Here is a 17368-nt window from a genome sequence, read left to right as displayed (position 1 = left end):
ACAGTCTTTTACCCTCCAGGAGTTTATAGGCCAATGAGTTAGAGAAGATGGACCACAATACAGCATATTAAGGATTATGATGAAGGGAAGCAAGGGTGTTGAGGAAGCACAGAGAATGTGGCATTTAACCCAGACTGAAGGGGAGTGGGAAGCAGGCCTTAGAAGGCTTCTCTTAAAGGTTGTCTATTTGATCTTAGCTTTGAAGGATAAGGAGGAGTTAACCAGGCAGTGAATGCTAGGATGTTATAGGCAAAGGGAGTAGTATGTGCAAAGGCATAGGAGAAAGAGAGTACAGCACATCCGGGAGCTGCAGGAAGCTCAGTACATCCAAGGCGGAGCAGTCAAAGAGGCTGGAGAGGAGAGGACTAGATATTGAAAAGCCTCTTGGGAATGTTAAAAGTTCAGATCTCATTCTTTTGGCTCTAGGAATCATTGTCAAGGTGAAAGCGGGGAAGCAACACGTTGGAAAGACCTGCATTAAGATCATGTTGGAGGTCAGGTGCAGTGGCTCACGCCTAAAATCCCAGCACTTTGGGAGGCCGAGGCAGGTGGATCATCTGAGGTCAGGAGTTCGAGACCAGCCTGGCCAACATGGTGAAACCCCCTCTCTACAAAAGTACAAAAATTAGGTGGGCATGATGGTGGGTGCCTATAATCCCAGCTACTCAGGAGGCTGAGGCGGAAGAATCACTTGAACCTGGGAGGCGGAGGTTTCAGTGAGCCAAGATGGTGCCATTGCACTCCAGCCTGGGCAAGACAGCGAGACTGTATCTCAGACAAAAAAAAAAAAAAAAAGAAAAAAATCATGTTGGTAACTAAAATGGAGATGGAGTCAAAAAGCATGCAGTGAGCCTGGAGGCAGGGATTATAGAGTCTAGGAGAGGATGAGTCCTGAAGAACACCTATACAGTAAAGACAAAGAAGAAGAGATGGATTTTGAAATGTTGAGGACAGGACTGCAGCTGATAGAGGTGATATGTTTGGGGTGGGTATGTGTGCGAGGGAGGCAATGTTTTTCTTTCTAGTTCTGTTTTCAACTCTAGAAATCTTTGCACTTATTCCCATAAAAACTCTTAAAATTTCGGTAACTAGGCTAGGAAAGAAATATGTATATAACTCTGCTTTCCTCTGCCTGTGACATTGTCTTGGGGGAGTGATTGCCCCCCACTCCAGTGGCATGTAGTACTGTATAGTGTTGTACCACCATCACTTTTATCTAATTCCAAGACATTTCATTACCCCAAAATAAAACTCCATAAACTTTAAGCAGTCATGTCCCATTCCCTTCTCTCCCCAGCTCCTGGTAACCATCAATCTGCTTTCTGTTTCTATGGATTTATCTATGGGGAAGTGATTCTGATCTCCTCCTGAGTCAAAAGGAGTAAACTGTTCTGTGATCCTAGGGTGGAATATGATCTAATTTACCCAAGCACTGTGGACAATGTAGCCCCTTCCTTCAAGAGCAAGAGTACACACAAACAAGACAACTCTAAACTGGAAGAACCCCATTCACTGTGATGAAGAGACTAAAAAAAAAAAAAAAACTAGAAAAAGAAAAAAAGAGAGGGGGGACAAAAAAGAGTGGTTGAGACCATGAATGAACATGTGAAATCTGACACATTCTAGCTGGATGTAGAGGCAATATGCTGATGGGAGTTTTCTATAGGACAAACAGAATCTGCTCTCAAAGTTCTTACAATTTCTAGGGCTATCTTTGGCCAAGAGTTGGCACACTCAAAGAGGAAGATGCTTCCAGTGTCTTACTGCCAGCATTCACACTCCGGAAATGTCAACCTCCCAGGGAGCACACACAGTCCAGCTCTGCTGGGGTGCTGCCTGCCTAGAGGTCACCAAGAACCAAGTACACCAGAAATAAGAAGTCTGGTAGGTAGCCAGGTTCCTCCTTTCATGGCTAGGAATGGCTGAACCAGCAAATTTTAAGGTTCATTTTGTTAACTTTGTTAAGGGCAGATTATGACAATAAAATTATCCTTTAAATGTTCCTAGAGCCCCTGAGTGTAAGTGAACTCCTTGAAAATAGGAATCCCATCCTTACATAACACATTGAGCTAAAATGCTAGCAAAGGGTAGATAACTACAAAAGCAAAAGAATTTTAGAATATTAGAACCTCAAGAAAACTGAGCATCATCTATTCTGGTATTTCTTAAAGTGTTGTCCTCAAACCATCTGTTTCAGAATCACCTGGGAGCTTCCTGAAATAGCAGATTCCTGGGCCCATCTAAAACCTACTGAGAATCTGGAATCTGCATTTTATCAAACACTACAGTTATTTGTTATGTTGTTGTTTGGAATCTGCATTTAAGAGTACAGTTAAAAGAGCCATTAGTGGACAATCTGTGGAGATGAACAGATGGGCTAAAATCCTAGATCTGCCACTGCATGGCTGTGTGTCTTAGACAATCTACACTGGGCACAACATTACCTTTCTTGAACCACCCTTCTCTTCTCTCTTTAGTACCCATATTGAACTTTTAATAACCTTCCATATTAGCGTTAGGCCATAGGCTTTGATACGTGACGCTTTAAATGCTGTGTCATATTTCCCCTTCTAGACTGAGCTACTCAAGGGCATGGACTGTGTTGAGTCATCCCTGTTCTCAGAATTCAAAAATCGTAGCTCTTAATAGAGCTCCACCGTGTGAGCGTAAAGACCATGACTGTTGCTCCTTTTGCATGCATTCCCATGTGCTTTGGCCCTAGGATTTCCTTTTAGCTTTCTGGTCTACCACACTGAACAATCTCATGGATTAAGGAAGGAATAACTCTCTTTGGAGGAGAAAGCCTTGGGACCTGGCTCACCCTCATGCCCTAAGTACAGTAAGTGCTATCTAAAGAAAAGCCATCTTTGGCAGCCTTGTTTTTTAACTAGATGGGATTATCTAACCGCAATCATTATTTTTTGACCTCAGTAAAGGGCTTTCAGCGGCTTTGGGCACTAGGAATTTGTGAGCATTTCTGTTGAGTGACTTCCTAGTATATCTGTGAGGGAAAATGATGAGGTGGAAAAGAGTGTGACACTGGAAATCAGACAGCAGAATATAGTCCCAAAATTTCTACTGGTGTGTGATCCAAACTGTCACACTTGTCTTGAATTTATACAAGATTAAAAGGTTTTATAGTTGTAGATGATGGGTCTGCCCTGTATTTGTGTGCAAATGTTATTTTTAAAATCCACCAGCTGGGCGCGGCGGCTCACACCTGTAATCCCAGAACTTCAGGAGGCCAAGGTGGGCAGATCACTTGAGGTGGGGAGTTCGAGACCAGCCTGACCAACACGGAGAAACCCCGTCTCTACTAAAAATACAAAAATTAGCTGGGCGTGATTGCATGCGCCTGTAATCCCAGCTACTTGGGAGGCTGAGGCAGGAGAATCACTTGAACCTGGGAGATGGAGGTTGTGGTGAGCTGAGATTGTGCCACTGCACTCCAGCCTGGGCAACAAGAGTGAAACTCCATCTCAAAAAATAAATAAAAATAAAAAAAATTCCACCTACCTGTGGTTCCTGTAAGGCTTACATGGAATATATGTGAAAACACTTTGTAGCTATGAAGAACTACTCATTCATTCATTTATTTTGAGACAGAGTCTCGCTCTGTCGCTCAGGCTGGAGTGCAGTGCATGATCTCCACTCACTGCAGCCTCCACCTCCCCAGTCCAAGCATTCTTGTGCCTCAGCCTCTGAGTAGCTGGGATTATAGGTGTGCACCACCACACCTGGCCAATTTTTGTATTTTTTTAGTAGAGACAGGATGTTGGCCGGCCTGGTCTTGAACTTCTGAAGTCAAGTGATCCGCCCACCTTGGCCTCCTAAAGCGCTGGGATTACAGGTGTAAGCCACTATGCATCCAGCCTTATGAAGGACTATTCAAATCATCACTGCTATTGAGGAATGTGAAGGAAATTAGTCCCACAAAACGAACAAAGAGCATTTAGAGGAGCAAAGAAAGTTGAAAGCAATTTTGAGGAGCATGCTGCTGTGTGCCTATGGTCTCAGCTAGTCAGGAAGTTGAAGTGGGAGGACGGCTTGAGCCCAAGAGTTTAAGGCCAGCCTGGGCAACAGAGCAAGACCCGCCCCTGCCCTTTAAAGAAAGTTGTGGGCAATACTGATGGAGAATAGGAACCTTCCAGGAAAATATTCATAGGCTATTAGGGAGGGTGTCTGGTAAGGAGTACCCAGGGGACTGATAGCTCTGTCTATGGGGTGCTAAATGCAGTAGGAGCTGGAACTTGGGAACACAGTACCCAAAGATGACCAAGGCTCAACAAAGTCAGGGGACCCCATTCCTAGAAACCATCCAATTTTGAAGCTGAAAGGGAGAAGGAGGCTACTATTCACTGAGGTCACCTCTCCCCATTATCCCACAAGTTTCGTTGTTCTGCATTTCTAGGGTCACAAAACATATCATGTTCTCACCCATCTCCATGTCTTTGTGCTATTCCTTCTGAATGGAATTCCCTTCCTTATCTTTTGTATCTTACAGCAAATGACTATTCATTTTTAAAGAATTACCTACTCTAAAAATTCTTTCTAGTCTTCCAACACCCTCAAGAAGAATTAATCACCCCTTCTCTTGTGACCCCACTGTCCTCAGTAGCGTATCCCATCCCAGCAGCTGTGCCCTTCTATCATACTTGTCTGTTTACATGTCTATTCCTACTAGATAATTCTCAAGCCATTAGCAAGCTACAAAATCAACTAACTAGGTGGTCACCACCAGCATTTTTGAAGGTTAATAGAAAATATTAGAATTTCTCACACAGTAAAGGCAAGTCTTATTTTGTGAAATATTTGTTTTAGTTATGTGTGGGTGCCTCTATTGGGTTATGATATAAAGTGTATTTCTTATTATAGATGGTGGTCAAGTCTTGGAAAGCTACTGCACTAGTTAAGCTCTTTAAGGACCAACTCCTTTTAGCTCTGAATCTTTAAACAAAGCATAGTACTTAATGACAATTCACAATCAATATGTTGCATGTGCCAAGCATGATGCATCTTTAATTCTCTGAATCCTCAATCCAGAAATCATGTTAGGTATTATCATCTCAACCTCACAGGATTGGAAAAGGTGGCTGACAGGTGAAGTGACTTGCCCTGACAGCCTACCTAGCAAGTGGCAGGAATATAACTTCCCTCTCTGAGCCTCTGCTTCATCAGCTCATCCATCTTAGCAGGGGAACAAGAAAGTTTTAGAAGTACAGTTGATTCTTGAATAACATGAGCTTGAACTGCATGGGTCCACTTATACACAAATTTTCTTCTGCTTCTGCCAACCCTGAGACAGCAAGACCAACCCCTCCTCTTCTTCCTCGTGAGCCTACTCAACATGGAAACAACCAGCATGAAGACTTTTATGGTGATCACTTCCACCTAATGTATAGTAAATATATTTCCTCTTCCTTATAATTTTCTTGATAACATTTTCTTTTCTCTAGCTTACTTTATTGTAAGAATACTGTATATAATACATAAAACATACAAAATATGTGTTAATTGACTGTTTATGTTATCAGTAAGGCTTCCAGTCAACAGTAGGCTGTTAGTAGTTTTAAGTTTTGAGGGAATCAAAAGTTCTATTTGGACTTTTTATTGTGCTGGAGGTCAGAACCTCTAGTCCCCATGTTGTTCAAGGTCAACTGTATTTTGAACAGTTGTAGAGCACTACAAAGATACTGTCATTATCTATTAGCGGCCAAAGTTTATTTCTTTGCTTCCTTCTCTCTCCTACATCCACGTTTCTGCCTGCCTAAGAGTGGGGGCCAGCAGTGGCAAGATCACATTACCTCAAGGTCGCATTACTGGGCAAAGAGCTCGACTTTTGCAGGGCCAGAAGAGGTTTGGGAGCTCATTTCATCCACTGCCCTGTGCCCAGGCAGCACTGGAGTAAATCAGAAGGGAATAGATGGGACTCTCTCCTGTTAGAGAAGGAAGAGGCCTTGCAAATTCATGGCCAAGCATGCTTAGAATTTACTGTTTAGCCCTTTAGATGGAATCAAGAAACTGGGGATTTGGTTCCTACTCTGCTACTATGTGTCCTTGGGTGTGTCCTGGCCTCTCCCTGCACTGCAGTTTCCTTTTGCAGGTGTTGTCATCACTGAACTCTTCTTCACACCGGCATTCTTGCTGGTGTCTTTTCCCAAGGTCACCTCACTGGGGCAGAGACAAAGAATGCCCTCGCCCTTCCCTACATCTGGAGGAAGATAGCAGCACACAAAAGAGCAACGGCAAGCGGAGCCACACCCCCGGGAAGAGGAAAACCAGGAAAGACTCTGCTGTGTATTTATGAAATCCATGAGCAGCTGCTTCCTCTGCTGAACCCACAGCAATGGCAGCCGGGCCCTCCCCTGACCCCTCCCAGGGGCCCCTAATTTGCCATCTGTTGGAGGGTCAGGGAGGAGGTGACCAGATATGCAAGTTGTCACCAGACAGGAAATGAACTGATGTCTGTTCCTTCGTCCTAGTCCCTGGGTGAGTCCAACTGTAAAGTTCACATCTTTGGTAGGGGTGACTTAGTGAGTGTGTAGGCAGGAGGGGGCTGGGAGAGTCAATATGAGCCTGTGTTGTTTTTTTTTTATTCATCTGTCTGTTTATGTGTGTCTGCGGTTCTGAGTATGATTGGGTCTGCCCATGCACCTCATGGTCTATCTGGGCTGTGGCTCTCTCCTTTGTCCTGTGTATCTCTGTCCAGATCTCTGAAGGTGTGCAGGTAGGCCTATCTGACCCTAAGTGCTTGTGTCTTTGTGTTGAGTTCATGTCACTGTATAGGTTTTCTGTCTGTGCTGGCTTCCATTGTCTTCCCTTTCTGGAAAGCATTCAATTAGTAAGCAATGGAGGAGGAAACCAGACTTCCATTTGACATGTGATTTTTGTCTAGACAAGGCTGCCTGCTGTGACAGGATCTACCCTCAACAGACCCAGGTAAAAGTTCTCGGCTGTCATGCCTGTTGCCCAAGGCTCTGCAGTTATGGAACCAGCATTCTAGGGTTAATGCACTGTACCTCAGTCAGTTACTACAAAGTCAGTTGTGCCATAGAATGTCTGTGCACAAAGGTCATGGAGCTATAAGGCCTCCAGCTTCAATTCACAGGTGAGGAAACTAGGCCCAGAAGGGAAGTGTCTGGCCTGAAGCCACAAGCTAATTCATCATTCACCATTTACCCAACGCTGATGAAGCACCTATTGTGTCAGCTACTGTACTATGCACGGAGAATAAATAATCAGAAGGTTAAGCCATGGATTCTGCTATTAAGGCACCCACAATCTAGCTGAAGAGACAGACATATGAGCAGGCCGTGAGTAGATGAGGCCTAAAGCCATGGCTGGAAGAAAGTGCAAAAGGCCACGGGGGACTGGAAGGAAGTGAGACAATACTGTCTCTAGGACTGGGGAAGTTGTGGAAAGCTGAACAATGTCCCCCAAAGACGCCCACATCCTAAGTCCCAGAAGCAATGAATGATGCTACATGATAAAATGAGATTAAGTTAAGATCTTGAGAAGGAGAGATCATCCTGGGTTATCAAGGTGGTCTCAGCATCTGTAAAAGAGGGAGGCAAAAGGACAAAAGTAACAGAAGAAGGTTTGACAATGGATGCAAAGGCCAGAGAAAGTGTATGTGTGTGTGAGAGAGAGAGGGAGAAGTGAAGATTCTATGCGCTAGCTTTGAAAGTGGAGAATGGGGCCATGAGCCAACGAACTCAAGTAGCTCCAGAAAGCTAGAAAAAGCAAGAAAACAGATCTCCCCTTAGATCCTCTAGATGGAATGTGTTCCACCTTGATTTTAGCTCAGTGAGACCCTTTTCCAACTCCTAACTTCCAGAACCGTACGAAAATAAACTTGCATTCTTTTAAGCCACTAAATTTGTGGTAATTGGTTACAGCAGCAAGAGGCAACTAATACAGAAGTTTTCATCAGAGATGAGGTGGAACTGGAACTGTGTTCCATCAAAGGGGACAGCTATCTAATATAGAAACTCAGGTGTTGGAAAATATTGAAATGTTTGACATGCCAGGAGGTGAAGGGGTGGAGAGATGAGAGGAGGGCTGCCAAAGCCTGGGTCTTGGAGTGCCAGCTCTGTGTCAGGCTGTCTGGGGTCAACTCCAGCTTTGCTACCTTCTCTCTGAGTGCTTGGGCTCTCAGCAAATGTCAGTGAAGATTACATCTCAATTAACAGGGAGTCCGTAGAGGCTTGGCTCAGGAGGTTATCTGGCAGACTGGAAAATGGATTCTGTGTTTCTTGGCACCTCAAGTGGTGGCCTTTGTGCCATACGTGCTGCTTTTTTATCGATCCTCTTAACCTCAGGTGATGTCTCTGTGTTTCAAAAACCATTCAATACAGCCATAGTCGTGAGTAAGAAGAGAACTTGGTCCTTCCTGGGATTCCCTGGGACAGTGGCCCTGATTCGTGGGTAAAAGTTCTGTCATGTGGCACAATCAGAGCAGAGGCCACAGACTCCTGCCTGGCACGTGACAGCTACATTGCATAACCCTGATAAAGCTGCAAGACCCATGAGGCAGATGCCCGTCATTCTCCTCACAGTTCCCTCTCCCGGGCACCTGGTGTCTTCATCACATGGTCTCCGGTTCCCCACACCTCCTCACAGATCTACCCATCTCTGCTCAATCCAGGGTCCTGAGCTTTGCTTCTGTCTCCCTCATAATCAAACCCAGGACAACAGAATCCTGGGAGCTTATGACTGGAAAAGACACTACCTTCTTTCCTCCCAGCTGAACATTTCCACACTTTTATTCTGAGTAGCCACAGCTTCCAGGCACTTCCCTGTCCTGGCCTCTCAGATGGCTTCAATGAAATGAATCTCTCAGTGCTGCGATTCCAAGCCATTCTGGACCATGAGGTCCCACTGAGCACAAGGCTGGGTGTCAGGCATTTGGAGAAAAATGATAAGTAAGATTGAGTTCCTGTTCTTGCATGTTCACAGGTGAGTGAGTGAAAGGCAGGGAAAGAGATTTATCACCCCTTTCCAAACCATCTTTACATTGTAAATCAGGCTTTCAAACTCAAAGCAATAATTGGATCCACCCAAAGGGTTAAGAAGGACTCTGTGACACAATTAAACGATACTCTTTAAGCAGCTAATTATGGAGCTTCTGTTTCGGGTTAACTGCAGGGCCTTCAGCTTCAGGGACCCCCTCTCCTTGCAGAGTGCAGAGGGCATAGCTTTGAGTCCATGAGAATCGTGGTGCAGCTGTCTATTAGCTCTCTAACCCTGGATGACTTAAGTTACCTCTCTGAGCCTAGTTACTTCTGTAAAATGGCTGTAGTAGAATGGCTTAATGTGGCTAAAAGAAGACAGTGGGCAGCTGGGCACAGTGGCACACACCTGTAAACCCAGCACTTTGGGAGGCTGAGGCGGGCAGATCACCTGAGGTCAGGAGTTCAAGACCAGCCTGGCCAACACGGTGAAACCCCATCTCTACAAAAATACAAAAATTAGCCAGGCATGATGGTGGGTGCCTGTAATCCCAGCTACTTGGGAGGCTGAGGCGGAAGAACCTAGGAGGCAGAGGTTGCAGTGAGCCGAGATCGTGCCATTACACTCCAGCCTGGGTGACAGAGCGAGACTCTCAAAAAAAAAAGGAAGACAATGGGTAAAGTATCAGAATGATACTACCAGCAGAGAGTAGGTGCTTTGTAAACGCTAGGATCAAATTCCTATACTGTGCTACAGTCAGCGAGAGCCAAACAGGACACAAGTCAGAACCCTCATTTCACTTCTTGGAAATAAGCCATAGTCCTCCCGAACACTCTGTCTAATTGCTTATAGCCCATGTTTTAGGATATAAAAGAGAGGAAGGCTAGTAAGGATCCCTCAACCTTTTAATTTTTTTAATTGGGGGTGCAGGGGACTCCAATTAGGGCAGTGGCGCCAAGAAGGAACCACAACAGCAGACCCCTGCGGGCTGTCCTCCTGCTGAGAGCAAAGCTCAGAAGGGCACAGTCAGCAAAGGGTTACCCTTCAGTGCAAACACCCATCCCCCACTGTCACCTCACATTAAAAGGCCAGGCACCAGAGAACAAGCGGGTCAGTGACAGCTGCTCTCATTAACGGTTTGCTCCCCCAGTTTCTCTCCCTTCTGGTCTTTACTTAGAAAAAAGAAAAATAAAGCAAGGGAGAAAGCCATTAAAACAGCCAGTCCAGTAGGCTGGGATTCCCATATCAAAGGCTGCAAGCAGTTCACACACTGCTTTCTTTGTGGCGCCCACTCTGATTGCTGCAACTCCTTCTGCCTCTTCTTGACCCCTGCACATGGAGTCAGGTGCTTCCCTGCCTGCTGAAACCCCCTATACATGGAATTATGACAGCCCCCATGGCACTGAGCTCCTGTGCTTGGCCTGGCTGTGAGAGGAGCAAGAATGGAATTTCCTTGGGAGGGCTGAGCCTTATTTATTCCTATACCTTCAAGAAATACTCCCTACAGTGTTCTCAAGAAAGGTTTTTTTTTTTGAGACGGAGTCTCGCTCTGTTGCCCAGGCTGGAGTGCAGTGGCGCAATCTCGGCTCACTGCAAGCTCCGCCTCCCGGGTTCACGCCATTCTCCTGCCTCAGCTTCTCCGAGTAGCTGGGACTACAGGCGCCCGCCACCACGCCCGGCTAATTGTTTGTATTTTTAGTAGAGACGGGGTTTTACCGTGGTCTCGATCTCCTGACCTCGTGATCCGCCCGCCTCGGCCTCCCAAAGTGCTGGGATTACCAGCGTGAGCCACCGCGCCCGGCCTCAAGAAAGGTTAGATCAACTCATTGATTGTGGCTTTTTGCTTGTTAGGCACACAACATTTGCTTATTCTGAGCTAGAATCCCCAAGAGGCCTTGATAAGACAGGAAGAGTAACATATATGTTACACATGGTCCCTGCCCCCAAGAACGTACAGCCTAAAGGAAGACACCCATCGACAATTTCAATCCAGAGTGTTAAGTGCTATTACAGAGGAGCTGGGGAGAGGCTGCATAGGGAGACATGAGCCTGCAACCAGGCTCAGAAACCAGGAAAGGATAAGAAGCTGGTTTAGATCTCTCTATTGTTCATAATTCTTACTGTGAATGAGCAAGGATAATACTAACAACAATACAACCTACATGTGTGGTGCTTCAATATCCAGCCGTTATTGTATTCTGGGATTCCTGCTGGGCTGGGGTGAGCTCCCCTCAGTAGGGCCCAGGAAGTCACAATTTCAAAGTAAGTGCTCAGTCATGTTTGCTGAATAAGCCCCTCAAAGCTCTTAGCAGGCAGGAAAAGCAGCGCCTACAGATGGAGGCTCAGAGAAGTGCAATGCCTTCTCCCACCTTCACCGGGAGTCAGAGATGAAGTATGTGAAAAGGTAACCCGTTCATTTGGGGCAAATCAGTATGTGGTCCATCCCCAGTTATCCCTAGGAAGTCTGTGACTCAATGTGCAAGGCCCTCAGGCTGAGAGAGGGCTCAGCCTTCAGATAACCTCCTCTTCTCCAATGAACTCTGAGTTTAGGGTCTGTCTGAGTCACTCCCAAGGTCACAGAGGGAAAAGGAGGCATTTTCCAAGAAGCCAAGAAGTCCCATTGCGTACTGTGTCCACCAAAAAGCATGTGAGCACTCGAGTCAGGAGACTTAGATCTTGCTACTAGGTCAACAGACTTAGCATGACACTAAGCATGACCTGCTGACACATGACCTTGGGTAAGTTTCTTCCCTAAATTTCCTCATCTGTAACATGAGCAAGTTGGACAATATCTCAGCTCCCTTCCAATTGCAAAATTCTACAAGCCCAAACCCTCTGTATTTACAGAGAAGATTTACAGACCCTATCAGATCAAAACTCACAGGCTGGGAAGAAGCAGGAATTATTCTCATTTTATTGAAGGAGTCCTAAGGCCTAAGGCCAGGTGACTCTTCAGACACCAAGCAGAGAACAGGAACAAGGGCTCTCTAGCTTTAGTCACTGAGCTGGAAACATTTAATAAGCAACAGTCCAGGGCTCCACTTGCATACTGAGGACAAGATGCTACTTACTATGCAGCAGGCCACCAAGGCTCCTTGAGCAAATCCTGCCAGCACATCACTGGGATGGTGCTTGTGGTCTGATACGCGGGACAGTCCCGTGTAGAAGGCCATCATGATCAAGGTGAACTGCAGGAGGGGCCGGAGCAGGCGGGCTCCTCGCCAAGTGAAGCGGGCCTGCAGGTATAGCTGGAGAAAGGAGACAAAAGGAACAGACATTAGGTGACTCCCTACTCACATGCACTATAACCTACTCACATACTCACATAACTATAACTATAAGGTGACACACACTACATTTCTACGAACAGGGACCATCTGGACCTTGGGTGGCATGTTGTAGATAGAGCAATTTGAACATGACCTCAAGCCAGTTATTTAAATGCTGAGCCTGGCTAGGCGTGGTGGCTCACGCCTGTAATCCCAGCACTTTGTGGGGCTGAGGTGGGCAGATCACCTGAGGTCAGGAGTTTGAGACTAGTCTGGCCAACATAGTGAAACCTCATCTGTAATGAAAATACAAAAATTATCCAGGTGTGGTTGCGTGTGCCTATAGTCCCAGCTACTCAGGAGGCTGAGGCAGGAAAATCACTTGAACCCAGGAGGAGGAGGCTGCAGTGAGCCGAGATCGCACCACTGCACTTCGGTCTGGGCAACAGAGTGAAACTCTGCCTCAAAAAAATAAATAAATAAGTAAGTAAATAAATAAACAAATGCTGAGTCTTGGTTCTCACACTAAAAAATAGGAAAAATAGAGTTTAGGGAGATAAACCAGGGAAAGCTGAGCAATGTAATATATGTAAATGGCCTTAGCACACTGCCGCATAGTAGGAACGTAATAAATGATAGTTTCCTTTTATCTTCCTCTTGACTGAAACTAATAATTAAAGAGCAGTAACCAGGGCTTGTAAAGGTTTCTTTTTTTACAATTGATGACAACTTACTTAACACATTTGTGTATTTCCCTGGGGATTATGACTATATAATCCCTACACTACCTGGTGTCAGCATGGAAACTAAATATGCAATGATAAGAGGAAGTTATTATATCCCCAATGAGATGCTTCTGCTTCAGAAGAAAGCAACTCTATCAAGGACACATTTCTAAGTCACCACTTGGAACTATGGATATTGAATGAGAATATAAGGAAACAATAAACCAACGAGACAATGCCAGGGAATTTTCAAAAAGAAGTTGACAGACACTAGACAGGGTGGAGTAGAAGAGTAACCTGAAGAAAAATGGAAGATTAAAAAGAAAACCACCTCTAGCTGAAGCAAAGTAGTTGAAATGACGTCAACTGGGCATTGTCCCCTCAGAGTTATCTTGCTGCAGTTTCCGTTCTAACCTCTGGGCACAACCTATTCCCAGGTTCCTGTGGGAACTTGGGAAAGGAGGGGGAAGAGGCAAGTGGACAAGAGGAACTTCCGACTACAAATCAAAGCATTTGGAGAGGCAAGAGAAGGGAAGAGAGTGGAGGGGAGGAGGCTGACGGCCTAAAGATAGACCTGCGGTAGTGCGGAAGACATGAGTTTGTCCTTCCTGGGACAGATGGACACCTTCCTTCGGTGGCAAGAAAAGAGCAAGCCAGTGGCCAGTCTTGATGAGACAGAAGAGTGGAAGATCCCAGAATCATTCTTAGCCATAAGTGTCTAGGACTGAATCCTCAACTACGTGGAATGCTATTTCAAATAAGCAGACATGGAAGACAGCAGACTACTTTATAATCATTTTGAAATTATATAAATGTATTATTGGAAAAACTTCAGAGGAAAAAATAAGAATACTGACAAAAAAGATCGCACTGAGGCTGTTGCCTGCTAAACAAGGGATAAAAACAATGGTTTTCTCATATATATAAATAATAACCAGTTAAAAATGTAAAAGAAGATAGCATAGAGCCTTTATGGAATAAAGGAGGTAAAGGACAATTCGAAGAGACAGAGAGTGAGAATTTTACTTAGAACACTCAACTTCTAAATTCAGAAGTGAAGTTGATATGTAAATACTATTAGATTGCCATGGACATCCTAAAAAGATCTGGAGAAAAAATTATTCTAAAGATAATCTAAAAGACCAAATCTGTGGTACTAGGTAAAATAAATAAATAAATACGTTAAATTAAATTTTAAAAAAAGAAGCTAGGCACTATGAAAAGTGCTAAAGACAAAGAAAAATGAGGATTTATAAATTCTGACATATAGAGCAGACAGTTGAGGGATACAAGAAAATAAATAAGCGTACTAATGTGTTTTATAGGATCTATGAAAGAAGTTAGAGGCTGGGGTCAATTACTATTTGGAAGGGATACTTGGCCTGAATCCTAAAGGTGAATGAGTATTTGCTGGGTTTAAGGGGGCAGGAGTGGGGGATATATATTCCAGGCAGAGGGGTGGCTCAGAGGCCTGCCATAGAAGTTCCCCAAAACTTCAAATAGTTCAGTATAGCTGGAGAAGAGGGTGTTGGGGAAGGAGGGTGAGCAGTGGTGAGAAATAGGTCTGCAGGGACAAGGAGGGCCTAGTTCACGAAGGGCTTTCAGTGTCAGACTAAGCAACCCAGACCTTATTTTGGAGGCCGGTCTTTCCCAAACCATATTCCACTGAATGTTAAGGGTTTCTTCAAAAAAGATAGGTGAATGTTCTATACTAAATCCTTATTTTTGTCAATTATCATGCTTATAAGATTACTAAAGGCTCCAAGAAGTCCTGCAGGAAAGAATACTTATTTGAGCTTTAATCACTGTTTCCAGAGAACATCTACCTATTTGAGTCACAGTTGGAAAATCATACTGTAAGCAATGGTGAAAAATTAAATGATTTCATGCAAAGCACTGAGTACCACACTCTTAGTGCTTTTCAAGAGCTCTAGGCAAGACTGGGTCACTATGGGCAATACCAAAGTCAGTGAATTGGAGCTATAGGCCAAAGACTACTCCCTTAATGACCTACCAGTGGATGAAAAGATGCTTCCTTTTGGAAATGGGGATGAAGATGGTGTTAGTCTAGCTCCAACTCAACACAAGTCTTCAGGACAATGGCATATTCAAGGAACAAGGAATCAGCCACTTGCAGTGTACTCACTATGTTTGGCCTTCCCTCAGCCATTCTTGGCAGTGGACAAGGGTGGGGTGCATAACAGACAGAGCACAGATTTTAATCAGGAAAACCTCCCTGAGCCTCCATTTTCTCACATATAAAATAAGTGTAGCAACCACTCTCTTAGAGGCTGTGGTCCAGGTTGGTTGATAATGTAGATCAAGAGGATGGCATGAAATACTACTCAATAAATAGGTGATTTTATTCTTTAATCACATTTCTTAATTTGGAGCGGCAAGATTTTCTAACTTCCCTTGCTGAAAAATCTGTAGGTCCTCGGAAAATGATTGTTACGAGTCCTTCAACCATTGCCCCTGCCCCTGCATGCAGGCTTAGATCACAGGCCTTGGAAACCAAGGGTGGGGCAGAGGAAGGGCCTGTTTCCCAACCGGACAAAGCCCACATCTCCCCTTCCCCTGATTCAGATACTTAAGGTTGGAGCTTAATACAAGAAAAAAATAAATACACCAGAAGAATTTGAGAAGAGAGGAAGAGACCAGTCATCAGAATAGCTCCAGAAAGGAAGGGAGTGCTTATGAATGAGAAAGGAGTAGGGAGTCAAGGGAAAAGAACGCCTTTGGGAAGCAGTCAGTCAGACATCATAGTAAGCAGATGAGAGCTTGTTCCCTGATATCCATCAGTAACTAACACATTTATGGAGGAAGGCCTCAAGGTCAGCACTGATCCTGGTGTCTGCAGCAGGGGATTTTGGGGAAAGCAGTGCAATAGTAAAGTGTATTTTGGGGTACAATAGCCCTGATTCCAGTCCTGGCTCTGTCACTTACTAAGTGGGTGGTCAGTTTACTTCTATAAGCCTCAGTCTCCTTATCTGTAAAATAGGTAGAACAGTAGTATCTCCTTCTCTGGGTTGCCAGGATCAAAGGAGATGACATGAAAAGGAGCCTGTCCGGCACAGGACAGGCACTCAGGATACTTTTCAGAAATCCAGGTTACCTTTCTGCCCTGGTGAATGACATTTACTCAATGACCCTGGCAATTTCACCAAAACAAGTAAGTTCTGGTGAAAATTAAAGAAGAGTCGAGAATGAGATTGCACAATGACTTTCCATCCAGTGGCTACATCTGATATGAGAAATAAGCTGGTAGCAACAGGCTTTGAGATTGATGAAAGTATACAACAACCTTCTCCATCCCACTCCAATTTCACTGCTGCTAAATGGATTGGATTTTGCCAGTGTAGAACCCAGTTCACACGAGCCACTGCAGGCCACAGGTTTGGGCCTCACTAGGATCAGTGAGTACATTCTGGAGCCTGGGGACAAGTAACTCTGGAGGCTCCATTTATTTCCACTCCACAGGAGACAGGTACAAGTTATTCAAGAAAGGAAGTCAAACCCTGCTGATAGATGATGTCATCCCCCTATTCTGGACCAAAACACACTTTCCCAGATCAGAATACCCATAGGGGCTTTAGTAAAGTCCTAGGTGCCCTGAAAGGGTAAGTAGAGCTGGACAAAACCTGAAAGCCTAATCATCTTGACCTCTTCTAGTCTACTGCTGACATTCTGGCTTATCTGCATTCACTTCCCCATCTGCATGAAGGCCTCTGGGCTAGAGAATCAGCCCTCTGAAACTACTTCCCAAGCACCACAATGACACTGCAGAAAGAGATTTGCAGCCACAGCAACTAGATCGGAACCTTTTCTCTGCTACATACAGCTTGTATATAATCTTAAAGGCCTTTTCTTGTATTAAGATTTCGCTTTCCATTGCTAAAAAAAAAATGCTGATTGTGGATATGAGAAAAAGAAAGGTGTATGTCTGTTTCCCATATCCCAAAATGATGTATGTAAGGCCCTGGCATGTAGAACTCACTCTGTCAGTGGAGTTCTCTTCTCCTTCCTTGTCCTACCTTCAGAACTGGGGTCTTGTGGAATTCCAACAAAACCTCCTTAGAAAGGTCCGACTGAACTTGAGGCTGTTCCTCTGGTCTGAACCAGCAGAGTCAGATGAGTGAGTGAGTCACATTCGTTCTTGCTAAGTCATTTGTGTTTCATTACATGATTTGCATACTGGTGGAACAGGTCTGTACTGTCCTCTCACTTCATTTCCATTGCTCTTGGGACAGCTCTGCTAAGAGTGAAAAGGAGGCTTTTGTCCTTCCTTAGGTCCCTGCCTACCCTCTTCCTGGAAGCCAGTCCAGACCACTGACACCCAGTGAGAAACTTTCTCCCTTCTCTAATTTCCTCTATGGCTTTCACTGGGCTCTGGTTCATGTGCCTGGTGGGTAGCTTGCAAAC

The 17368-nt window shown here is 44.8% G+C and overlaps 1 protein-coding gene across 1 annotated transcript in view; it reads right to left on the bottom strand.

The window, feature by feature from the left end:
* Window positions 1-17368, bottom strand: part of PLPP3 (phospholipid phosphatase 3) — an 85502-nt gene that overhangs the window by 5433 nt on the left and 62701 nt on the right. The window contains exon 5 of the mRNA XM_055233894.2: window positions 12024-12200. Within this exon, the coding sequence (XP_055089869.1) occupies window positions 12024-12200 (177 nt within the window). The remainder of the gene's footprint in view (window positions 1-12023; window positions 12201-17368) is intronic.

This window comes from Symphalangus syndactylus, chromosome 19, assembly GCF_028878055.3.
Source record: "Symphalangus syndactylus isolate Jambi chromosome 19, NHGRI_mSymSyn1-v2.1_pri, whole genome shotgun sequence".
Classification (NCBI taxonomy): Eukaryota; Metazoa; Chordata; class Mammalia; order Primates; family Hylobatidae; genus Symphalangus; species Symphalangus syndactylus.
This window is presented reverse-complemented; position numbering and strand designations above follow the sequence as displayed.